Source organism: Vicia villosa, linkage group LG3 (genome assembly GCF_029867415.1).
Source record: "Vicia villosa cultivar HV-30 ecotype Madison, WI linkage group LG3, Vvil1.0, whole genome shotgun sequence".
Classification (NCBI taxonomy): Eukaryota; Viridiplantae; Streptophyta; class Magnoliopsida; order Fabales; family Fabaceae; genus Vicia; species Vicia villosa.
Genome location: NC_081182.1, coordinates 158,098,078 through 158,124,992, shown reverse-complemented (window position 1 = coordinate 158,124,992; position 26,915 = coordinate 158,098,078). Strand labels below are relative to the sequence as shown.

The following is a 26,915-nucleotide window of genomic DNA, read 5'->3' as shown; positions in this document are numbered from 1 at the left end:
CAACACTGAAGAGTCATATAAGACTAATGAGGAACCTACCTCACTAGACAGTAATGAAGACATGCGAGTTGAAATCAAGTGTGGCAAGACTCCAGAGTTTGCAAGGCAACTAGAAGTCTTGACAAAACTAAGCAGTGAGAAGAAGTTTGTCCAAGAGAGACCACCACCTCCTTTTCCTCAAAGGATTAGGAAATCTAAAGAAGAGCAACAATTTGGCTAGTTTATGGAGATCCTCAAACAGCTCCACATAAACATACCCTTGATAGAAGCAATTGAGCAAATGCCAAATTATGCCAAGTTCATGAAAGACATGCTCACTAAAAGAAAGAGATTAGGAGAATTTGACACTATTGCACTCACTCAAGAACCCAGTCAACTAGTGCAAGGCAAACTTCCTCCTAAGTTGAATGATCCTGGAAGTTTTACTGTACCTTGCAACATTGGAGAAATATTTTGTGGGAAAGCATTGCGTGACCTGGGTGCAAGTATCATTCTGATGCCTTTATCCACATTCAAGAAACTGGGGATAGGTGCAGCCAGGCCTACAACCATCACTTTGCCGCTAGCAGATATAAGCATTTGTTACCCCCACAGAAAAATAGAAGATGTACTGGTCAGAGTTGATAAGTTTATGTTTCCAGCTGATTTCATAATCATGGATTTTGATGCTGACGAGGATATTCCCATTCTTTTGGGAAGACCATTCCTTGCTACGGAAAGTCGTTGATTGATGTGGAGAAAGGTGAACTCACCATGAGAGTAAATGGTCAATAAGTGGTGTTTAATGTGTTGAATGCATTACAATATCCTGAGGAAGAAAAAGATGATTGTTCAATGATTTCCTGCTGGGACAGAATTGTTCATAAAATCTTATTAAAGACCATTGATGTGTTGACGCAAAAGCTGGAAAAAGTAAAGGAATTGCTTCAAGATGGAGTCATTTTTGGCCTTATAAAAAATCAGTAGTAAGAGAGGAACCTATGGAAATATTTGACTTGGAGTCTGGTCAAAAGCTCAATTCACCATCCATACAGGAACCTCCTGAAGTGGAATTGAAACAATTACCTTACCATTTTCAATATGCATACTTGGAGGAAGGACAGAAGTTGCTTGTACTTATAGCAACAAATTTGGCTGAAGAACAAAAGATTCACTTGTTGGAAGTTCTGAAGAGACACAAGAGTGCTATTGCATGGTAAGTTGCTGACATAAAAGGTATCAGTCCTACTATTTGTTAGAACAAGATTTGTTCTGATCAATATTCTTAGTTTTGATGATAACAAGGATATGAATTTTGTGTGAGATAATGTGGTACTCTAATACATTGCAAATTCCCTTTCAGGAAATATATAAAGAGTATGCACAAATCAGCGCTCAGAAGCTTTGTCTCAGAAGGTTCAGCATGCAACATCAGAACATGATCTGGCAAGACATCAGAAGATGGTCAAGGCAGAATCAGAACATGGGTCTATGGAAGCATCAGAAGAACTTGAGATCAGAAGCAGAAGCACTGAAGTTCTCATGGTATCACGCTCAGAAGCACTTCAAGGTCAGAAGACAAGAAGATGCTATGCACCAAGCTGTTTGACTCTGATGTTATTCAAACGTTGTATACACAAACATCAGATCAGAAGAAAGTACAGGTGGCAGGCTACGCTGACTGACAAAAGGAACGTTGGAAGCTATTAAAGGCAACGTTAGTAGACACAGCGTGAACAAGGCTCGAGGTAGTTGACAAAAGCGTGAAACATTAAATGCATTGTTGTACGGAATATGCAAAGCATTAAATGCTCCCAACGGTCATCTTCTCAAAGTGCCTATAAATATGAAGTTCTGATGAGAAGCAAGGTTAACGATCCTGAACGAACTTACTCTGAAAAACTTGCTGAAACGCTGTTCAAATCAAAGCTCAGAAACTTCATCTTCATCAAAGCTCACTACATTGCTGTTGTAATATATTCGTGAGATTAAGCTTAAACGTTAAGAGAAATATCACTGTTGTGATTATAGCTTTCCAGAAGCATTTTAAAACTCTTATTTGATTACATTAATTTATAAGTAACTAGAGTGATCAAGTGTTGATCAGGATACTCTAGGAAGTCTTAGCTTGTGTCTAAGCAGTTGTAATTAGAGTGATCACGTGGTGGTCAGGATACTCTAAGAAAGTCTTAGCTTGTGTCTAAGCATTTGTTCCTAGAGTGATCAGGTTGTGATCAGGATACTCTAGAAGACTTAGTCGTGGGCTAAGTGGAAAACCATTGTAATCTGTTGCGATTAGTGGATTAAATCCTCAGGTGAGGTAAATCACTCCGTGGGGGTGGACTGGAGTAGTTTAGTTAACAACGAACCAGGATAAAAATAACTGTGCAATTTGTTTTTATCGTTCAAGTTTTTAAGACTACACTTATTCAAACCCCCCCTTTCGAAGTGTTTTTCTATCCTTCACTATTTGCATGCACATAATTCTTTTAGAAGAAAATTTCAAGAATAGTATGGAGAGCCAAAGGAGACTGAACCCCATCATGAAGGAGGTAGTCAAGAAAGAGATTATCAAGTGGCTTAACGCTAGGATCATCTATCCCATCTTTGATAGTGTATGGGTGAGTCATGTTCAATATGTTCCAAAGAAGGGGGGGCATGACTGTTATCAGCAATGAAAAGAACGAGCTTATCCCCACAAGAACAGTAACTGGCTAGAGGATTTGCATGGATTATAGGAAGCTGAACAAGGCCATAAGGAAGGACCACTTTCCTTTTGCCTTTATTAATCAGATGTTGGATAGATTGGCTGGAAATAAGCATTATTGCTTTTTGCATGGCTAATCGGGTTACAACCAAATAGCCATTGCTCCCGAAGATCAAGAAAAGATAACATTTACTTGTCCCTATGGCACTTTTGCGTTTAGGAGGATGCCTTTATGATTGTGCAATGCACCAGCGACTTTCCAAAGGTGCATGTGTAGGAGTGAAATTGGTGAGACTAGAGTCATGGGAAGACTTAGCTCATTTTAAATAGAGTCGCCACTGCGCTTTATTGTTTCTAAAAAGGAATGGGTGAAAGAGAGAATAAAACCCACAGAAGTTTTTAAAATCAAAACTAATAAACTTATCAGAGTTCTAGCTACGGAGGGTTTGTTATACAAGGGGAAGGTTTTAAGCACCCCTCATATCCATGGTACTCCATGGGGACCTCTTTATTTTTGTGTTATTGTCTTTTGTTTATAAATACCCTTTTTTGTGAAAAACCTATGTGAAAAACTTGTTTGAAATAGAGGGGGAGATGGGAAGAGAAGTTTTTGAAAGTGAGCTCGATAAGATATTGCATCTTAGGCCTACATACCCCTTAAGTGCAATAGGGAAGACAGAGGTTTTGTAGTGCCCCTTTTAAAAAAGGAAAAAAAGGGGCCAAAGTGGCCAAAATCTTTTTGGGTTTGAGCTTTAAAATACTCACAAGTTTTTAAAAGAGAGTTAAGCTTTAAAATACTTAACAAGTTTAAAAAGGGGATTAGGCTTTAAAATACCTAATGAGTTTAAAAGGTTAAGCTTTAAAATACTTAACAATTTTGGAAAGGGAATTAGGCTTTAAAATACCTAATAAGTTTTAAAAGGTTAAGCTTTAAAATATTTAAAAAGATTAAAACAAAAGGGACCCAGCTTTAAAAATACAAGGTCAATGGGTTAAGAGAAGTTTCACCGGGAATAATTCATCTCTTAACACCAATGTTTAAAAAAAAGGATCAAGTTTTAACAAGATCAATGGATTAAGAATAGTTTCACCGGGAATAATTCTATTCTTAATACCAAGGTTTCAAAACAAGAGGGTTTGGTTAAGCTTTAACAATACTAAACCACAAACAAGTGAAAAGCTTTAAAATATTTAACACAAAAGTAAAAGAGATTGGAAAAGAATTTAAGTACCTTGACAATTTAGTCAATATCATTCTCATCCTTTGGATAAAACATCAAGCTTAAGCAATTAACAATAAATACCTCATGTATGTACAAGAACGGACAAGTGAGTATTAACCAGCAAGAGATGGATGTATCTAAACCCTTGGATACAAGCTCGTGTATGAATGATGAATGATTGATATGATGGATCAATATGGGGTTAGATAAACAAAACAAATAAAAGATAATATTTAAATAACAATTAAGTACAAAGCATGGATTAAAATCAACAAGTATGTACAAGCACAAATAAACATGGATAAACAAAGATCAACATGTTGCAAATTTTTTTGGTTAGGGTTTTAAACCTAAGGTTTTTTAAAATTAGGGTTTTCAAATTAGGGTTTTAAAATAAACTCCTAAACCTAATTGATTTTAATTGTTAATTACCAATTTCTTTAAGAGAAATGGTCTAAGGGTACATGAGAGAGTCAATGACATCTATACTAACCCTAAACAACTATTAACAAAACATTAACAAAGTTCTACAAAAGAAATAATCAAAACAAACAATTTTTAGTTGATTTTCCAAAGATAAAAGGACATATTTTTAATTAATTTTAAAATGATAATAAAATAAATATTTTTTGGGATTTTTTAACATGGTATTAAAATACACAAATTAAATAAAACACAAAAAAAAAAGAAGTGATTAAAAATATTAATTTACCTATATTTTATGATTTTTGAAAGTTAAATAAAAAAGTAAATAAACAAGTGATAAAAAAAAGGCTTTTGTCTTTAATGGGTTTGAACCAAGAACACTCAGGTTGTATCTCAAAACATTACCAAGCCAACTAGCGCGCTTGTGTGACAAAGGAATGACTTCAAATGGTTTTATTTGAAAACAAGTTAGTTTGGAAAACTAAAAAAAATAGGAAAAAGGTCCGGGGCGAGGGGGATTCGAACCCCAGACCTAAGGGTCACAAAGTGCTAAGTACACACACAATTGCTAATCCTGCTATAATGATGTAGTCGTTAAGGAACAACTACCATTAAACTTAAAATAAACCATGTTTCAAAATGATTTTCTCACTTCATCTTCAACCTTCAGCATCGTGAACAACCAAGAACATCATCCATCGCCAAATTCAAACTTTCTCAAAACTCAATCAATTTTGACAAACAAAGACTCTAAAATGATCAGAATTTAATCACGAATCTAACTACAACATTAACTAACATTAATAATCAGAGATAAGTGTGAATTTCTAGAAAAACCTTAAGAACCCTAAAAATTCAAAATCAAATTAAATGATCAATTCTAACAATCAGGCCCTAAAACCTTATGGCTATTAATCCCTACATGATTCTAAGCAAAATGGCAACAAGTTTCAATCAAAACAATGCTCAAACAAGTATGCACGAAATCAAGCCAAATACCTCTGAAAATGAGAATTCATACCTTGCTTGGAGATGTTTCTGGACTTCCAATCCAATCTGGAATCCTTCAGTGATGCTCAATGAAGCTTTCTAGGCAGCTAGAACACCTTGATCACTATTCTTTCTCCAAACCCAATACCACCTACAAACACAAAAAGTTATGGCTAGAACACTTGGTTCTAGTTGTTACAGATTTGAAACAGGGACCTGGATAGCTTCTATATATGATATAAAAGGTATCTAAAGTGAAAGGCCAAGAAACGCACAAGTAAATTTGTTTTTGACAACTTTGGTCCAAAAGGTGCTTTAATGGGGTTCTTGAATGGTGATTTTTGGTTCAAAGCCTTTTTGAGTGTTTGGATGTTATGGATAGCTTCCAAATGATAAATATAAGCTATTTGGATGCTTATTTTGGTTGGTAGGTGTTTGGTTTGTGTTTTGGCTAGTGATGAGCTTAAAGAAAGCTTTAATTAAGTGAAAAATGAGATTTTTGGTTAGAGGCCTTTTGGTTGGTTAAGGAAGGTATGGACAGCTTCTAAACGGTGTAGATGTTTTAAATTGGCTGCATTTTGTGGTAAAATATTCCTGGATGTTTAATGTCTTGACTGATGTCATGACATGATTTATATTGTGTTATGCAGGCTGCATATGTGTTAAGCTAATACAGGTTTTGTTAGTGAATGTCATGACCGATGTCATGACATCCTTGTCTGACAGCATGAGCTGTTATGTTTGATTATTGTGTTTCCTGATTTCCCTCAATTTACAGTTTAGGAAACCCTTTATTGTGTGCTGAATATTTCGACTAGAAGATTTTGCTGACAGCACGTTCTGTAACAACCAGATGACGTGTAAATTAGGTTACCTTGGTTCACCCTAATTTGATTCTTGGAAAGCCCGAGGCCCAAGAGATGCATATAAGAAGACTGCAATCCTAATTTGGAACGCAGAGAGAAAGTTTGTTAATTGTGAAGAACCGTAGTTCTGTACCTGTGTTTAGTATCTTGTACTCCAAGCAATTGTTTTTATATGATTGTATTGGAATAGGTTGTTTTTGTTATTTGTCACTCTAAGATTTTAAGCACGACTGTGTGTATCTTGATTAAAGCTTTTAAGCAGATCAAGGTGTGTTTTTGAAGTTTGTCTTCTCTCTAATTTGTTTAATGTTTGTTTGTAATCACTGATGTGATTGAGGGGGAATGAGTGGAGATACTCAGGTATGGGAATAGATTGGAATTACATTGGGTAGGTCTTAAGTGAGGAGTTAATCTCCGAATTAATTATGCTTATATTGGATTCCTTCCCTGGCTTGGTAGCCCCCATAGTAGGTATAGTTGTATACCGAACTGGGTCAACAATTTGCTGTGTTCTTTACTGTTTTTATGCACTTCTATTCTAACGTTTTGTTATGTGTAATTGTGGACGTCATAACATCCAAGACAACATCGCGTGTGAGTTAATAGAATTTTCAATAGGTATCAGAGCAGGCACCCTGCCTGTTTACATCTGGGTGAGATCTAGGGACAACAAAATGCTGGTACTATGGAGAAGGAATTGTTAGTGTTTGGGAATAGACTACCCATCTTGGATGGCTCTAACTATGAATACTAGAAACCTCGTATAGTAGCTGTCATAAAGTCTATGGACAGCAAGGCCTGGAGAGCTGTGGAAAACGGATGGAAACATCCTGAGAAGGTTATGGAAGATGAAACCACTGTTCTAATTCCTGAAGCACAATGGAACAAAATTGAAGAAGAGCTAGCTTTGGGAAATTCCAAGGCACTAAATGCCTTGTTCAATGGAATTGACAAAAACATATTCAGACTTGTGCAGCACTGTGATCTAGCTAAAGAAGTTTGGGATATTCTCATGAAGGCACATCCAAGGTAAAGATGTCTAAACTTCAAATGCTTACCACTAAGTTTGAAAATCTCAAGATGAAAGAGGATGAAACCATTTATGAGTTTTACTTGAATGTCCTTGAGATTGCAAATAACTCGGGAGCCTTAGGAGAAAAAATGTCTAAAGAAAAAGTGGTCAGAAAGATCCTCAGATCATTGCCTAAGAGATTTTCTATGAAGGTGACTGCTATAGAAGAAGCTCGGGACATCAGCAACATGAAGCTGGACGAACTCATTGGTTCTCTACAAACCTTTGAGATGAGTATTTGTGAGTCTGTTGAAAATAAAAACAAGAGCATATCTTTTGTTTCCAAGACAGAAGATAATTCAAGTGAAAGCAATGGTGGATGTGATGAAAATTTATCAGAAGCCATAGCCATGCTTGGAAAATAATTCAACAGGTTTATTAAAAGGGTTGATCAGAAGTCCAGACCCAATGTTAAGAACACTTCCAATGACATCAGCAAGACTTAGGATCCAAGCAGAAGATTCAAAGTAGAAGAGAAGCACAATCAAGGAAAAGGGGTTCAGTGTCATGGATGTGAAGGATATGGAAACATTAGAGCTGAATGTCTATCTACCCCAAAGAGCAAAAGAAAGGGTTGTCTACCACCCGGGATGATGAAGATTCAGAGAGTGATATAGAAGAGAAATGTGCTGCACTAACTAGTGTATGTACACCTGAATACAAATTCGGTAAAAAGGATCCAACCTTTGAAGAACTGGCAGCCTCATACAATGTTCTACGTGTCAAGAGTACTGAAGCGTGTAAAATAAGGGAGAAGCAAGGGAAAATTATAGAAGAGTTGGAAGTTGAGAAGAAAGAACTTCTGGCAACCATAGTACATCTCAATGGTGAAGTCAGCACACTCAACTTCAAACTAGATCAGATGTCAAGATCGATTAGAATGCTGAACAATGGAACTGACTCCCTGGAAAAGATTCTGGAACTTGGATAGGAAGTAGGTAACATGTTTGGATTAGGATTTATGGATAAACCTGAATCCAATTTAGGATGCAAAAGATCAGAACCTGAAACTTGTGTGACTAACCAGATGTCAACGCCAATGTCAAAACATCAAGGAAACAGAAGAAGGGGCCATACAAAGAAGAAATTCGAAACATGGAGGTGTCACCATTGTGGAAAATTTGGTCACATAAAGTCATTCTGTTTCAGACTAGTTGGATATCTAAACCAAACTCATCAAGCCAAACCTAAATATGATACCCTTCACAATAAGCAACAGTGGGTGGACAAGAATGTTGCTCTAGTAGCACATACTTCTCTAAGAATGCCTACCAAGGAAGATTGGTACCTTGATAGTGGTTGCTCAAATCATATGACTGGAAGAAAGAACGTATTAGTAGACATCAAACTTGAGGGAACCAGTTATGTGACTCTTGGTGATGGAGAAATAAGAGAAGTCAAAGGTGTTGGCAAGACAGGAGGTCATGGGGTTCCTAATCTGAACAATGTCCTACTTGTACAAGGATTGGCTGCAAATCTTATAAGTATCAGCCAACTGTGTGATGAAGGTTTCAATGTTAGGTTCACTAAAGAAGAATGCATTGTCACAAATGGTGAAAATGAAGAAGTCATAAAGGGATTTAGATCTAAGGATAATTGCTACATATGGAAGCCTAACACCTCAAATTACCCCTCTACCTACTCCATGATCAGAAAAGAAATCAAGGGTGATTGTCAAGAAGCTGATGAATCTGATGAATTTGATGAAGAATCATATGTTGGAGAACTCACCGTCAGTGAACTGGCTGCTGGGTTTACTGAGACATGTCTAATAAATGAGAAACTGTGTGAAAAAGTGCGGGAGTATAGGACCACTAATAGATTCTTACTAGAAGAAAGTGTAAGTTTCATGGAAAATATTGTTGAACTGGAAAGAAAGTTAGCAAACACAAGACCTAACGAACAAGCAACCAGAAAGATGAATGCCCTGAAAGAAACTAAGCCAACCATCTCAGGAGCATGTGAAGATGTCACAACAGATGTCTTAACATCAAAATCCGTTGATGAATTAAGAGTGAGCAATAAATCAAAAAGTCCCTCTAACTCCAATGCTGTAACATCAATCGACAACACTTTAAAACCTCAGATCATCCAAAATTATGGGAATACTGATCTGTTTTTTGCTTATGGTACTACCAAAACCATAGATGAAAATCACTCTGAAAAAATGAAGGGTATGTTAGGTATTTTCTGCCAAACAGAATTATAGCAATTAATTCTATTAGGGGAATACACTTTGGGCTTTTTAAATATCCATTATTTGAAACTTCCCCTATTTAGTTCCTGTGTCAAGTTCCCCCCTACTCCTAATTTTCTACAAAAGACGGCAACCTACTCTATTGATCTGATCAACACCTTTCTGAATTTGAACTGCTCCGAAGCACCTCACAATCGTGTCTCAAGAAGCTCTCTAAAGATTCTCAAGATGTCTCAACAACCAAATGCTTCCTCCCTAAAGAAAGTGTCTCCGACCTCCGACACTGCAACACCTAATGAGTCAACTAACCTTAAACGGGCTCTCAATTTATCTCCTCAGATGATGATTAGCGCTGAAGATTTGCCAACTACAAAGCCAAGAACAGCACATGCAAGAAGACCTAAGGAGAGTGTTCGTACTAAGGGCTCCAATCCCTCATCATCCAAGCTTCGTGAGGAACTTACTAAAGAAGGAACAAGATATGTGCATAACTCCATAGCTAAGATTGTCAAACGGATCTTGGATGAAAATTATCAGGTCCCTGGGATATCTGTCCCTCTTCAAAGCATGATCCCTGATCCTTCTAAGAGCAATCATAGTGATGTTCACACTGCTGGTAGTGACACTCACATGACTGAAGAGAAGGAAAATGAAGAGGTTCAAGAAGATGCTGATAACACCAATGTCACGGAGGATGTCAATGACATCGGAAACTCTGAAGCTGATGATAGTCCAAGGGCAAAGGCTAGAACAAGTACAAATGTTGTGGATTTAGATGAGTACTCTAACAATGATTTGCTTGCTAATGTAAACCCTAGTGTAGCCGAAAGAATCACGACCAGGAGAAAAGACAAAGTTGTGATTCAGAATTCTCCTATGAAGAAAGCTGCAGTTAAAAGCCCTTCCAAAGATTTTGTCAAGAAGAAGAGTACCTCTGCAGGACCTGTAAAAAGCAGAACTAAAAGTATTGGAGTTGGTCCCTCAAAATCTTGGAGCAAGGTTGTTCCAAAGAAAAGGAAGGCAAGAGCGGTTGAAGAATCTGAGTTTGATGTTGAGGTGAATGTCCATGACATTCCATTAGGGAAGAAGCCAACAACTAGCAAGCTGGCTGCTAGTGTATCAAAAGAGATTGGCCCTTGAGAGGGAATTGGCTCAAAATACTCGTGACTGTAAGGACATAATGAACATGATTGATGCTGCTGGCCTAATCAAAACTGTTGTCCATCTGAGTAAATGCTATAAAACGCTGGTCAAAGAGTTCATAGTAAACCTCTCTGAAGAGTGTGCTGACAAAAGATCCAAGGAATTCAGAAAATTGTTTGTAAGAGGAAAATGTGTTAACTTCTCGTCTACTGTGATTAAAAACCTATTGGGAAGGTCTGATGAAGCTCAACCTGAGATTAAAGTCTCTGATAACAAGGTATGCCAAGTTATCATTGCAAACTAAGTCAGGAGCTGGCCATTGAAAGGAAAATTGTCTGCTAGTAAACTAAGCATGAAATATGAAATACTGCATAAGATTGGGGCTGCTAATTGGTTGCCAACAAATCACAAGTCTACTGTTTCAACTGTTCTTGGAAGATTTATCTATGCTGTTGGTACAAAAGTGAAGTTTGACTATGGTACCTACATTTTTTAGCAGACCATGAAACATGCTTGTAGCTACAGTATAAAAGGCCCTATAGAATTTCCTCCTCTCATATGTGACATCATCTTAAATCAGCACCCAGGCATCTTGGTTGAAACTGATTCCATTTGCAAAAGGGAAAGTGTTATGTCTTTCCACTATAAATTGTTTCAGGGTATGCATGTTCCAGACGTTGTCATGACACCGGGTGAGACATCCAAGAAAGGATCATCATCCAGTAAGGCTGAAATCATAACTATGCTGAAAGAGACTTGCAAAGAGATGAAGGCAAGGAAGATATCTCTTGAGAAGATGATCAGCTCTCTAGAGAAGGATGGTAATGAGGATTTTGTAGGCACTGTGATAACGTGAAAACGTATCGTATATTTAGCTTAATTTACATGCATTATTATCCTATTTTATTTCGATTTTATTATTTTATTTTGTGTTATGCCAGTATTTCGTTGTGTTTCAGGTAATTGAATAATTATTGGCTCATGTGAGAAAAGGAAGAAAAAGTATTAAAAATTGAAGTTAAAAAGATAAAAAGATGCAAGAAAGAGAGGAGGTGCGAAAAGCAACAAAGGAAGAAGCCAAAAGGCCCAGACTGAGGCAGCCCAGGACGGATGGCGCACTAGGCCACCTTCCGGTCGGCGCAGCCCCTCCTCAGCCGGTCGGAACCTCCTTAATATACGTGTGTCACTTTACGTCACACACTGAAGCCCAGAAGAGCGTTGCGCTACTTTCTCTCCTCCATTTTCTCTGCCGAAAGAACAACAACTAATACGAGACAAGTTAGAAATCCAAGAATTGAGAGCTCTATATAAACCCTTCAAGAATTATTGAAAGGGTTACGAAGTTTTACCCTACTGCCGTCATTTACATCTTCTCTGCAACTTCAATTTCCAGCTCAAGTCCACTTCTTCCAAACTGTTTTCTGCAATAGATTTCCACACCGGAAATACTATTGCAATTCAATTTTCCTTTCAAGCTTCAGAATTCATATTAGTTCTAGGAGTAGATTTAGTTTCAGCCTTTAATTTCGTCCCGAATTCAAGATTCGGTACTGCAAGATACAATTTTCCAGTCTGCAATTTAATTCAGGTTTATTTATTTGCATTTAATTACTATAGTTTGTTTGTGTTAATTTATCAAATTATGTCCGGGTTATTTAATATATGTTATAAATGCTCTGATTTATCTACTAAAACCATGTCCAGCTAAATACCTTTTATCGGTATGTATGGTCACATAATCAAGGGAATCGAGTAATACTTTGATGAAGTTTATTAATCAAATTTATTTGTCTGGCTGATGTTTCTAAACGCTTAATTAAACTGTTTTGTAACGAGAGTTAAAAACAAATAGAAGTTAGGATCAATAAAAACGAGAGTTTGAGATTTTAACTGGACCTTAGAAATTAGGCATTAACCTTAAATACAGCGAGAGCGCTTTAAGGATAATTAGTTTTCATTGGTTTTCAAAAATCACTTTGAACTTTAATTGATACAGCGAGAGCACTCACTTAGGTTTAATAGTGAAATCATAATCATTAAACACGAGAGTGTGAGAAGAGGGTTTTTAAACTAATGATTTCTACGGAAAAGTGGTTTTAAATTACGATCCGCATCGATGGCTTACTAGATCCCCGAAGTCCGACCATCACATACCGATATTATTATCCTAGATTTAAATTAATAATATTTCTTTTTTAACCCCGTACCAAACAATAATCAATTGAATATTAGCCTTAGATTTTCGTAGTAGCATTAACTACATTAGGTCGATCCTTAGTCCCTGTGGGTTCGATATCTTTTAAAACTACGCGATAGACTGTGCACTTGCAGTCATAACCACAGACATACCCCATTGTCGCGATCAAGTTTTTGGCGCCGTTGCCGGGGACTAATTTAGTCGATAATTGTAATTAACTGTTACGTTGTAGAGACTAAGGCAACAATTTTTCTAATTCCCTTTGTGCATGCCAAGTACTCGCTCTCGAAGTGAAGACTTAGTGCTGCCAATTCCCGAACCAAAGCGTTCTATCACTGTATCACGTAGATTACGACGTATTCACACTCTTGTTCCTACTCCTACTTCTGAACCAGTTGAAGAACTAAACATGGGAGAACAGCTGTGTCCTCTCAAATCTTACGTTATTCCTTCGCAAGCTGAACCTCACAATATCATCGCTGCTCCTGCTATTGAGGCGAATAATTTCGAGTTAAAACCATCGTTGTTGTCAGTTGTACAACAAAACCAATTTCTGGAAATGCGACGGAAGATCCTAATCTTCATTTGTCAGTGTTCTTGCAATATGCAAACACTATAAAAGAAAATGGTGTCAGTTCGGAAGCTATCCGACTGCGCCTTTTTCCTTTTTCACTGAGGGATAGAGCTAGAGCTTGGCTCCAGTCTTTACCCGGCAATTCTGTCACGACCTGGAATGAACTTAAGAAAGTCTTCCTGGCACGTTATTTTCCACCTAGTAAGACCGCCATGCTTAGAGCCCAGATCAATGGGTTTAGACAAAAAGACAACGAGTCTTTATTCGAAGCGTGGGAGAGATACAAAGACATGCTTAGACTTTGTCCGCATCACGGTTTAGAACAATGGTTAATCATCCATACCTTCTACAATGGTCTCCTCTACAATACGAGACTTACAATTGACGCCGCCGCAGGTGGCGCACTGATGGATAAAGAATATGCTGATGCTTACACACTTATCGAAAGTATGGCTCAAAACCATTATCAATGGGGAAGCGAGAGAGCTCAATCAGAGAAAACTTCTGGAGAGAAATCTTCAACGAAGAGTGGGATGTACGAGATAAGTATCCTCGACCACGTTAACGCCAAAGTTGATGTCCTAACTCAGAAGATTGAAAACCTCACTATAGCGCCTGTAGCCGCCGTGGCTGCTGTTTCCCCCAATTACGAAATATGCGGAATGACTGGACATGCTGCTTTCGATTGCCATCTTTTGGCAGGAGTGTCCCTCGAACCAGTAAACTATGCTCAAGGAAACCCCTACTCAAACACGTATAACCCAAGATGGAAGAATCACCCTAATTTCTCGTACAAGAACAATAATGCTTTGTACGCACCTGGTCAAGCACCCAGTGTACCACCTGGATATCAAAAGGCACCATTCGCTGCTCCTAATGCCCCTAGGAAGTCTAACTTAGAAATAATGATGGAAAATTTCATAGCCACTCAAACCCAGACTAATAAGGGTTTCATAAACCAGAACGTGCACACTAATGAGCAAATCAAACAGTTAGCGACTAAAGTAGACGCGTTGGCCACTCACAACAAGATGCTCGAGACACAAATCTCTCAAGTGGCACAGCAACAAGCACCTACTGCCGCACCTGCTGGGACATTTCGAGGATAGCCACAACCAAACCCAAAAGGACATGCTCATGCTATCATTCTGCGAAGTGGTAGAGAGATGGATGAACCGACTGACCCTAGGCTTAAAAACCCTACTATGTTCGAAAGCCCTAGGAAGACAACTAAGGAGGAAAGTAGACCCAAGGATAAACCGAGTGATCCGAAAGAGCAAAAGGACAAGGAAGAAGAGACGGAGGAGAAAGAAGCGCCATACATACCTCCACCACCTTATAAACCACCTATCCCGTACCCCCAAAGACTCGAGAAATCTAAAAACATAGGGCAATTTAAGAAATTTGTCGAATTTCTTAAACAGTTGAACATCACAATTCCGTTTACAGGAGCCATCACCCAAATGCCCTCATATGCTAAGTTCCTAAAAGAAATCCTATCGAATTAAAAGAAATTAGAATACAATGAGACCGTAACACTCACTGCTGAATGTGGTGCAATAATTCAAAATAAAATGCCACCCAAGCTGAAAGACCCAGGAAGTTTCTCCATACCCTACAATATAGGAAAATTTATCATAGACAAAGCTTTATGCGACTTAGGAGCTAGTATTAGCCTAATGCCTTTATCCATTTACGAGAAACTAAACATGGGAGATCTAAGACCAACCAAGATGTCAGTACAACTTGCAGACCGATCTGTCAAGTATCCTGTAGGCGTGCTTGAGAATGTACTCGTCCGCATCGGAAAATTCTACATCCCTACGGATTTCATAATTATAGACATAAAATAAGACGTTGATACTCCTGTAATCTTAGGAAGACCTTTTCTAGCTACCGCTGGAGCCATTATAGACGTAAAGAAAGGCAAGTTGACATTCAAAGTAGGCGAGGAGAAGGTCGAGTTTATTCTAACACAATTCCTTTAAACCCCAGCTATAGAAGATACATGTTATCTGGTGGATGTTATTGATGAATGTATTAGAGAGATAGGATTATCGGAGGAATCTTACTCTGAAGTTATAAGGATTCTGATGCCCCTGATTTTCGAAGATGACAATTGGCGCCCGGAAAATCGAGACGATAGTTTAAGCGAATGCTTAGCTTTAACACCCAACCCTATGCCTTGCCCAAAGAAACCATCCTTGGACCTTAAACCATTGCCCAAGACTCTTAGATATGAATATCTAGACGATGAGCTCAAAAGACCAGTAACAGTCAACGCAGAGCTAGGAGCCACGGAGACTGAGAAGCTATTACAAGTTTTAAGAAAGTATCCATCTGCGTTAGGATATAACATTGCTGATCTGAAAGGAATAAGTCCTTCCATATGTATGCATCGCATCATGTTGGAAGAAGATTGTAAAACCTCAAGGGTGCATCAAAGAACGATTAACCCTATCTTGAGCACAGTAGTTAAAGATGAAGTTACCAAACTTCTGAATGCTGGAATCATATATCCAATCTCTGATAGTCAGCGGGTAAGTCCGGTCCATTGTGTGCCAAGGAAGGGAGGCATAACAGTTACCATTAACAAGTCTGGCGAATCTATAGCCGAGAGAAAGGTAACCGGAGCAAGGATGTGTATAGACTATCGTAAGTTAAACAAAGCCACGAGGAAAGACCATTTCCCTCTTCCCTTTATTGACCAGATGCTCAAACGCTTAGCAAAACATTCCTATTACTGTTACCTGGATGGTTACTCAGGATTCTTTCAAATTCCGATTCACCCTGATGACCAGGAGAAAACAACCTTCACGTGCCCTTATGGAACATTCACTTATAGACGAATGCCTTTCGGATTATGCAACGCCCCTGCGACATTTCAGAGATGCATGATGTCAATTTTCGCCAATTACATAGACAACATCATGGAAGTCTTTATGGACGATTTCTCTGTGTGTGGGGAAGATTTCGAAGGATGCCTCTCAAATCTAGAAAAAGTATTGGATAGATGTGTACAAGTTAACCTCGTCCTAAACTGGGAAAAGTGTCACTTTATGGTTAAACAAGGGATTGTACTTGGACATGTAGTCTCCGAAAGCGGAATGGAAGTCGATAAAGCAAAGATCGAAGTAATAGAAAACCTCTAACCCCTAAAAACAGTTAGAGAGATACGAGGCTTCATTGGCCATGCAAGTTTCTACAGAAGACTCATAAAAGACTTTTCTTAGATCTCTAAACCTCTGACTAGCCTCCTGATGAAAGACGTTGAGTTTAATTTCAACGATGAATGTCTTGAAGCCTTTGAAGTGCTAAAGGCTGCTCTTATATCCGCACCCATAATGCAGCCACCCGACTGGAATTTACCATTTGAAATTATGTGTGATGCAAGCGACTATGCTGTAGGAACAGTCTTAGGCCAAAGAAAAGATAAGAAACTCTGCGCAATATACTATGCAAGTAGGACCTTAGACCCTGCGCAAATGAACTACGCCACAACTGAAAAGGAACTTCTGGCCGTGGTCTTCGCGTTAGATAAGTTTCGTTCCTATTTGATAAGAGCAAAGATAATAGTTTACACCGACCATGCAGCCATTAGGTATCTACTAGCTAAACAAGATGCAAAACCCAGACTACTAAGGTGGATCCTACTACTACAAGAATTTGATTTGGAAATCAAAGATAAAAAGGGAACCGAAAACGTTGTAGCCGGCCATTTATCTAGGATGGAAGGCATTAAGACGGAAGAAACACCAATCAACGATGATTTCCCTTATGAACGCTTGATAGCACATTTAGAATCCGAAAGCGACACATTTGAACAACCTAAAGTGCAAACCGTTAAGACATTAAGCACCGGAACCACACTGCCATGGTATGCCGATTTCGTCAATTACCTAGCTGGGAGAGTGTTACCGCCCGACATGACTTATCAACAAAAGAAGAAGTTCTTCCATGACCTTAAACAGTATTATTGGGATGAACCCTTGTTATTCAAGAGAGGCGCTGATGGAATATTCCGCCGATGTGTTCTGGAAGAAGAGATAGAAAGCATAATACATCATTGCCATGATGCCCCCTAAGATTCTGCAGGCAGGTCTCTTTTGGCCCAACCTGTGGAAGGATGTCCACATCGCTGTTAGAAACTGTGATTGATGTCAGCGCACTGGAAACATATCTAGGCGAGAATAAATGCCTCAAAAGGGCATTTTAGAAGTAGAAATCTTTGATGTGTGGGGAATCGATTTTATGGGACCTTTCCCATCTTCCTTCGGAAATAACTACATACTTGTCGCAGTCGATTACGTATCTAAATGGATAGGAGTTGTAGCCTCACCTACAAACGATGCACAAGTAGTTATTAAGCTATTCAAAAATATAATCTTTCCAAGATTTGGTGTACCAAGATTAGTCATTAGCAACGGAGGATCCCACTTCATATCTAGAATTTTCGAAAAACTCTTAGTGAAATATGGAGTCCGACACCGTGTAGCAACACCTTACCACCCACAAACTAGTGGACAAGTCAAAGTCTCGAATAGACAAATTAAGCAAATACTTGAAAGGACTGTTGCCTCATCTAGGAAGGATTGGTCAACTAAGTTACACGAAGCACTGTGGGCGTATAGGACCGCCTACAAGACACCAATAGAAACCACGCCCTTCAAATTAGTATACGGTAAATCTTGTCATCTATCGTTAGAACTAGAGCATAAAGTCTATTGGGCAATAAAAACCTTAAACCTAAGTTACACCGCCACAGGCGAAAGAAGGCTATTGGATATCAATGAGTTGGAAGAAATTAGATTAGATGGTTACGAGAATGCTAAGATTTATAAAGAAAGAACAAAGAAGTGGCACGATAAACGCATCTCAAGGAAGGAATTCAATGAAAGAGATGTGGTTCTACTGTTTAATTCTCGACTTAAGCTATTCCCAGGAAAACTTCGTTCAAGATGGTCTGGTCCATTCGAAGTTACCAAAGTATATCCGAGTGGCGCTATCAAAATTAAAGGAAAATCGAGCGATAGCTTCGTTGTAAACGGGCAGCGATTGAAACATTACCATATTGTTGAAAACAAAGACTACACTGATAGTCTTAAGCTCGTAGAATTAATCGTCGAATCGTAGAACTAACCATCGATTCGTCGAGCTTGCGACGTTAAACAAAGCGCTTTCATGGGAGATAACCCACCTTTTAACTTTAATTTTCCGTTAAGTCATTTTAATTTTAATTTTAAATGTTTTATTAAAATTTATCTTCTTTTCTTTTTGCACTCTATTTCAAAATACTAACTCTTTGTTTTAAAATCATACTAACTTAAAACTTTTCTCTCTGATTTTATAAAAATTCCAGGGTACTAACCACTTTTCTGACTTTAGAGATGGATTTCATTGATGACATGGTAGTTAATTTTGGGAGTGAGGATCAACGGAGACGATATGAGATTCTGGCACAACGTTAGATGGGTCTCATCGCTTTCTCGCATGATTCGACTATGACAGTTCTAAGTATCCGGGAAAGTGTGCATTTTATGCTTCATCAGATTGGATGGGAGGATCTCCTTACCACCCATACACCCACTTTCCGCAACCTGACCTTAGAGTTTCTGAGTTCCCTCCGATATGAGCCTAGACTTGGATTAGGTTTCAACAGAGGAAGAGTTTCATTCAGATTGTTTGGATTCACCTACCACTTTACCACCCGTCAGTTGGCCGAGCTACTAGGATTCCCACAGGCATGGACGCATTGATGGAAGTCGATGATGAGTACTTCCCTGATAACATGGTTGACTACTTTTGGAGTACCATATCTGGTAGAAACCAGAATGATCTACGACTCTCTTCAGAAATCCACAATCCCGCCATTAGGTATTTCCAGATGATTCTAGCTTTCACACTTCTTGGAAAACCTTTGGGCGACACTTCGTTAACTAAGGATGAGTTAGGCATTATGATGTGTGTTTTCCAAGCCAGACCGGTTATGGGAGTTTCATTTATGCTTGCTAGGATGGCCACTCTGGCCCAAGATACCATCGGTCCTATCCTTGTAGGGGGTCTTGTTACTAAGATCGCACGTGCTTTATCTTTGAGGGGCCCGCTTGCCAGATTTATTCCTTATGGAGGATTCAAATCCATGGACATGGAGTTTTGCTTCAACAAGAGCCTGATTAGCAACTACGAGTCTCCACCTTATCAGCTTCTTGTGAATTATGAATCAGTTAATCATTTTGCTCTACCTTTCATTAGGTTCACAAGTGTTCACACAAAAGAAAATTGGATTTATGACTTGGAAGGACTAGGTGAGAATGACTTCGAGGAAGAAGAAAGTGATCCGAGGACACCGACTGGCTACTATGACATTGATACTACACCTGATGAGGACGTGCCTATGGTTGACCACACTGCTGCTATAGAGACCCTTCGGAACGACATTGCCGTACTTCGTACCGATTTAGGGAGACTCCGAGGAGATTTCCACGGATTTATGGATTTGGTCATGGCAAATCTCGATAGTTTTCATCAACACTTTCAATCCATCCCGCCTCCGAAAAGTGGCTAATTGAAGACCGCTAATTTTTATTTCTAACTCTTACATTAGGCAATGAGGACATCGTCTAGTTTAAGTGTATGGAAAGGGAATGCTTAGTTAGGATTTAATTTTTAGAACAAAATTTCAATTTTCGTTTTTGATTTTAATAAAATTCGGTATTTCCTTTATTCTGTTTTTACTTTATTTTATCTGCTAAGTCTATGTGTGTGCACCACTGATTTTGTCTCTGTTATGTGCTAATGTTTGTGTTCATTATAATATTCACTGCTACGGTTAACTCATAAATATGGCTGTTAATGAATATATGGAACACAGTAAAATAACAGTCTGCTACTTATGCTTTATTGTGACACTGTTATGAAATGCTTATACTGATATAAGCTATTATCTACTCTGCTAAAATTATATACACACGCAATAAATACTTTGACTACCAGTCAAAGTCACTTATGCCAAATGATGTTGGTCCTATAGCATTACATGCAGTCTTGGTCAAAGAGGAATCTCTGCAACACGCTGCGCACACGCAGAGCAAACACAGTCTGAATGCACGCATGCATGTGAAGGATAGAAAAACACTTAGAAAGGGGGGTTTGAATAAGTGTAGTTTCAAAACTCTTAAGATAAAAACAACTTGCACAATTATTTTTATCCTGGTTCGTTGTTAACAAACTACTCCAGTCCACCCTTGACAAGGTGATTTACCTCAACTGAGGATTTAATCCACTAATCACACAAGATTAAAATGGTTTTCCACTTAGATAACCTCTAAGTCTTCTAGAGTATTCTGATCACAACCTGATCACTATAGGAACACAATGCTTAGATACCCTCTAAGACTTTCTAGAGAATCCGATCACAACTTGATCTCCTCTAGTTCTTACAAATGAATGTAAATTCTTACAAGAGTTTATACAATGCTTCTTATAAAGCTATAATCACAACTGTGATATTTCTCTTAAAGTTTATGCTTAATCTCACTAAGATATTACAACAGTAATGAAGTGAGGTTGATGATGAGGTTTTGAGAGCTTTTGATTTGAACAGGGTTTCTATAAGTTTGTGCAAAAGTGTTGTATTGAGCTTCTTATCAGAACTTCTATTTATAGGCGTTTGAGAAGATGATCGTTGGGAGCATTTAATGCGTTGCGTGATCCGTACAGCATTGCATTTAATGTTTCACTCTTTTGTCAACTACCTCGAGCCTTGCTTTTGCTGTGTCTACTGACGTTGCCTTTAATAGCTTCTAACGTTCCTTTTGTCAGTCAGCGTAGCCTGCCATCTTGTACTTGCTTCTGATCTGATGTTTGTGTAAACAACGTTTGAATATCATCAGAGTCAAACAGCTTGGTGTAGAGCATCTTCTTGTCTTCTGACCTTGAAGTGCTTCTAGCGTGATACCATGAGAACTTCAGTGCATCTGCTTCTGATCTCAAGTTCTTCTGATGCTTCAATAGACCATGTTCTGATTCTGCTTGACCATCTTCTGATGTCTTGCGAGAGCATGTTCTGATGTTGCATACTTGAACCTTCTGAGTCAGTGGTTCTTGCGTTGATTTTGTGCATACTCTTTATATATTTCCTGAAATGGAAATTGCATAGAATTAGCGGACCACATTATCTCAAGAAAAATTCATATACATTGTTATCATCAAAATAAGAATATTGATCAGAACAAATCTTGTTCTAACAGCATGCATCTCTGCCGTCCACCAGGGAGGGTCTCACGCCGGTCGGCGTGACCTCCCCCTAGCCGTTCGGCGTCCTCTTTAAATGCAGAAGTGGCGCATTTGTTTCATTCAGGCACCAGAGGCAACCATTTTCCCTTCTGTTCAAACTTCTCAGTGCCAATTTAATTCCCATTTTCTACTTCAAATTCAAACATCACCTTGATTCCGTTTAACATTCATTCAATCTACTCATTATTCACTATGCTATATATACCATCCACTGCCACAAATAGAACCACAAGCAATTTTTTTGCTATTTCTCCAAATTTTCTTTCACACCTCTAACAGAAAACTTGCTATGGCTAACCTCAACAACCAAAATGAAGAAGAGTTCCCCGGTGTTACTTTCCGAATTGGAGAAGCAGGAGAAATTCAACGAAACCGATACCGACGTTTCGCTCAGAGAGGGGTGGAAGCATCAAGGTTCGCCCATATCGATAGTTTGCGAAGATTAGGGCTGTACGAAACCGGTGTGCAAATATTACTCCAGCAAACGGGTTTATCATTTGTGAGCACACTCGACTACCCCACATACGAAGCGTTAACCTTGGAGTTCCTAAGTTCTTACATTTACAACACATCCACCGACGCTTCTCACAACCTTATCGGAACCGCTACCTTCCGATTATTCAACCGAGAATACACCATGAATCAAGCAAGCATTAGTGCTCTTTTTCGGTTCTCATGTGTTGATGGAGCCAACTATAGAATTCTGCCCGAGCTTGACTGGCAAGGAGCCTCAAAAGAAACTTGGCGTCGAATATCCGGTAACGATAATGTTGTTCCCGACATGCGCTTTTCTTTGCAAATTCATAATTCGGGTATGCGTTACTTCCACCGCATTTTAGCAAATACCATCTTTGGAAGAACCAACATCAACAAAGTCAATAGTAAGGAGTTATACTTCTTTTATTGTGCCTTCGCCAATCATTGAATCAATGCCAGCACTTTCCTTATGTCTCACATTCAAGCTCTCGTGTCAAGAGAAGGAAACACACCATTCTGTGTAGGATGGGTTGTCACTGGTATAGCTCGAGCCCTCGACCTGAATGATATGCTCGAGAATCTACCTTCTCTACCGCCCATTTTTATGGATATCAACAACTACAGAGCTTGTCGTCTTATCAAATCAAGACCAGACGGAAGGTACAACCTCATGGTGCGAAACACGGAAATTCGTAGTGTTATCCTGCCAACATCGAGATCACTAGGATAGATCGCAGAGAGAATTGGACCTATGATCTCGACACACCTGCTCCTGGGGAGAATGTGGAAGATAATCAAAATAATGCAGATAATGTGGATGAAGTTGAACAAGAGATGAATCAAGGAGAGCCCCAGCCTGAAATCCCCCAACCCAATCCTGAAAATGTTGCAGGACCATTTGTGCCTCCACCTCGAAGAAGGAATCAACCAGTCACACTAGAGGATGTGTATAGATAGATGATACGCAATCATGAGGAAGAAACTTAGTGTCATCAAAGAATTGAGGCGGGTCATAGTGAAATGATGACGCTGATGCGTCAAATGCAAAGAGATCAACACGATTATGCGTGTTGGAATAATCGTAGCATTGCAGACCCCACTGAAGAAATGCAATGTTTGACATATCGTGTTGAAGGCTTACATGAGTATGTGTACAATGATGGGATAGTTCCGCTTAGAGACGGCGATGAAGGTCGAAAAGGAGGAAGAGCAAGAACCCGAGGAAGATCCCGAGGAAGAGGAAATGAGTAGTGAGTTTTCACCGTTTATACCACACAAGGTCGCATTGAGGACAAAGCAACATTTAAGTGTGGGGGAGGAAACTTGCTGCTTTTCATTTTATTATTGTCAGTAGATTTTTAAATTTTAGTATTTAATTTTCAGTATTTCTAGTTATCCCCCTAAAAAAAAGTCATTCCAACCCATGTATTCTAAGTTTAATATATGCGAGTATTTTGCATTTGTCGAATTCGTCGCCTACTTGAACTATAAACCTTTTTACTTTATACGCATAGCTTGACACACTCGAAAAGTACAAGAATACAACAATTTATGATATGATAGAACCGAAGCACTAGCAAACAAAATCGCTACAGTCTTGACACTCTAGAACTCCGATTTATGCAAGACTCTATTTAAGTACCTATTATTTCAAAATCTTTAACCTCTAAGCTTTAAAGTAGCTTCGAGTAGTTTTTCAGCAGTCGGCACCGTCTTAAACTCAAACTACGTAGAGAGCCGATGAATATAAGTGAATGATCCTGAAAATTTTCAGTAAGGAATTCTAAAAAGAGTGCTCTGACTAAGCTAGGTGACCCTCACCCGGTCATTTAACCCAAAGGACGTATATCTCGCAAACTATAAGGAAACCTATTGTCAGTTGGTTCAAAAGTATCTGATATTGAACTTGGTAGGACGAATTACGGTTCGATCCCCCGCAGCTTGCAATTGGTTAAAGAAGTGGGTACCACATAAATGTGTCAGAGCCCTGGGCTAATAAGGATCAGAGTCACTAACTGGTTACTCTACTATGTGCGTGTAAAGATAAAGGGCTTAATGTGATTGCGCTCGAATGAAAACAAGCAAAATCTAGCAAAAAGGGTCTAGATGAGTTGTAATAGTATGATTTGAATTTGTCTGCATAAGCTGGAGTTGTCTAGTGTCGCTACTGTATCTTTAATGTTTACATGAAGCTTTCGTGTCTCTAACAAAGTATCACTGCGACGAGTACGAATCGAGATGAATGTTATGCAGGTGTAAAACCTTTTTCTTGATCGTTTGCTTGAGGGCAAGCAAAGTTCAAGTGTGGGGGAGTTTGATAACGCGAAAACGTATCGTATATTTAGCTTAACTTACATGCATTATTATCCTATCTTATTTCGATTTTATTATTTTATTTTGTGTTATGCCGGTATTTCGTTGTGTTTCAGGTAATTGAATAATTATTGGCTCATGTGAGAAAAGGAAGAAAAAGTATTAAAAATTGAAGTTAAAAAAGATAAAAAGATGCAAGAAAGAGAGGAGGTGCGAAAAGCAACAAAGGAATAAGCCAAAAGGCCCAGACTGAGGCATCCCAGGACGGATGGCGCACTAGGCCACCTGCCGGTCGGCGCAGCCCCTCCTCAGCCGGTCGGCACCCCCTTAATATACGTGTGTGACTTTACGTCACACACTGAAGCCCAGAAAAGCGTTGCGCTACTTTCTCTCCTCCATTTTCTGTGCCGAAAGAACAGCAACTAATACAAGACAAGTTAGAAATCCAAGAATTGAGAGCTCTGTATAAACCCTTCAAGAATTATTAAAAGGGTTACGAAGTTTTGCCCTACTGCCGTCATTTACATCTTCTCTACAACTTCAAATTCTAGCTCAAGTCCACTTCTTCCAAACTGTTTTCTGCAATAAATTTCCACACCGGAAATACTATTGCAATTCAATTTTCCTTTCAAGCTTCAGAATTCATATTAGTTCTAGGAGTAGATTTAGTTTCAGCATTTATTTTCGTCCCGGATTCAAGACTCGGTACTGCAAGATACAATTTTCCAGTCTGCAATTTAATTCAGGTTTATTTATTTGCATTTAATTACTATTGTTTGTTTGTGTTAATTTATCAAATTATGTCCGGGTTATTTAATATCTGTTATAAATGCTCTGATTTGTCTACTAAAACCATGTCCGGCTAAATACCTTTTATCGGTATGTAAGGTCACATAACCGAGGGAATCGATTAATACTTTGATGTAGTTTATTAATCAAATTTATTTGTCTGGCTGATGTTTCTAAACGCTTAATTAAATTGTTTTGTAACGAGAGTTAAAAACAAATAGAAGTTAGGATCAATAAAAACGAGAGTTTGAAATTTTAACTAAACCTTAGAAATTAGGCATTAACCTTAAATACAGCGAGAGCGCTTTAAGGGTAATTAGTTTTCATTGGTTTTCAAAAATCACTTTGAACTTTAATTGATACAGCGAGAGGGCTCACTTAGGTTTAATAGTGAAATCATAATCAATAAACACGAGAGTGTGAGAGGAGGGTTTTTAAACTAATGATTTCTACGGAAAAGTGGGTTTAAATTACGATCCGCATCGATGGCTTACTAGATCCCCGAAGTCCGACCATCACATACCGATATTATTATCCTAGATTTAATTTAATAATATTTCTTTTTTAACCCCGTACCGATCGATAATCAATTGAATATTAGCCTTAGATTTACGTAGTAGCATTAACTACATTAGGTCGATCCTTAGTCCCTGTGGGTTCGATATCTTTTAAAACTACGCGATAGACTGTGCACTTGCAGTCATAATCACAGACATACCCCATTGTCGCGATCACACTACCGGGACAGAAGCACAAGCTAAACAGAAAGAGGGAGGAGACTCTGAAGAAGAAGTTAAAGAAGGAAATACCCGTCCAGTTGATGGTTCAGACGAAGAAAATGAAGAAAGTGATACAACCAACTTTGTTGGGTCTGACTCTGACGAATAAAGACTGCTGGTTGTGGTAATATTTTTTTTGTTTTGTTTATGGATTTCAATTTGGTCTGTACCTGTTTGTAATTTATGTTTTCTATGGCAACTTTTGTGGCCAAACAGGGAGAGTAGTAATGTCACCCCAGAACAAAAAGCATGTGTGGTATGTGTGATCAACAATTCTGATATGCTTATTTTGTGTTGATCTGTTTGATTGTGTGTAGTATAGCAGTTTATTTATGTTATACTTGACAGCTGCTTGGTGTGGTAGTATAGTTGTGGCGTGTGCATACAGATGGTAATAGTGGTGTATGCTGTCTGTGTGGTATGTTGTACTGTATTAGCTCTGATTGTGTATGGTTGTGTGATTTTTGCTGCAAGTGGTTCTCTGATATGGTGTGACAGGTTGTTTTAGCCAAAAATTTGCCAAAGGGGGAGATTTTACATGTTTTTAAATTGGCTGCATTTTATGGTAAAACATTCCTGGATGTTTAATATCTTGACTGATGTTATGACATGATTTATATTGTGTTATGCAGGCTGCTTATGTGTTAAGCTAATACAGGTTTTGTTAGTGAATGTCATGACCGATGTCATGACATCCTTGTCTGACAGCACGAGCTGTTATGTTTTATTATTGTGTTTCCTGATTTCTCTCAATCTACAATTTTGGAAACCTTTTATTGTGTGCTGAATATTTTGACTAGAAGATTTCCCTGACAACACATTCTGTAACAACCTGATGACGTGTAAATTTGGTTAACTTGGTTAACCCTAATTTGATTCTTGGAAAGC

General features: G+C 38.5%; 1 protein-coding gene and 1 non-coding gene across 2 annotated transcripts; one reads left to right on the top strand and one right to left on the bottom strand.

Annotated features, from left to right (window-relative positions):
* The first annotated feature begins 223 nt into the window (after positions 1-223).
* LOC131659248 (uncharacterized) lies at positions 224-727 on the top strand. The gene has a single exon (XM_058928460.1). It carries the CDS (start codon positions 224-226, stop codon positions 725-727), a length of 504 nt encoding a protein of 167 aa, XP_058784443.1.
* A 12,859-nt stretch (positions 728-13,586) lies between these two features.
* On the bottom strand, positions 13,587-13,693 carry LOC131593779 (small nucleolar RNA R71). The gene has a single exon (XR_009281160.1). It is a non-coding gene; the product is annotated as a small nucleolar RNA R71 (small nucleolar RNA).
* Between the last annotated feature and the right edge of the window lie 13,222 nt (positions 13,694-26,915).

What these genes read in the sequence shown, in the direction of transcription:
- LOC131659248 (XM_058928460.1), top strand. Translation starts at nt 224, where the DNA reads ATGGAGATCCTCAAACAGCTCCACATAAACATACCCTTGATAGAAGCA.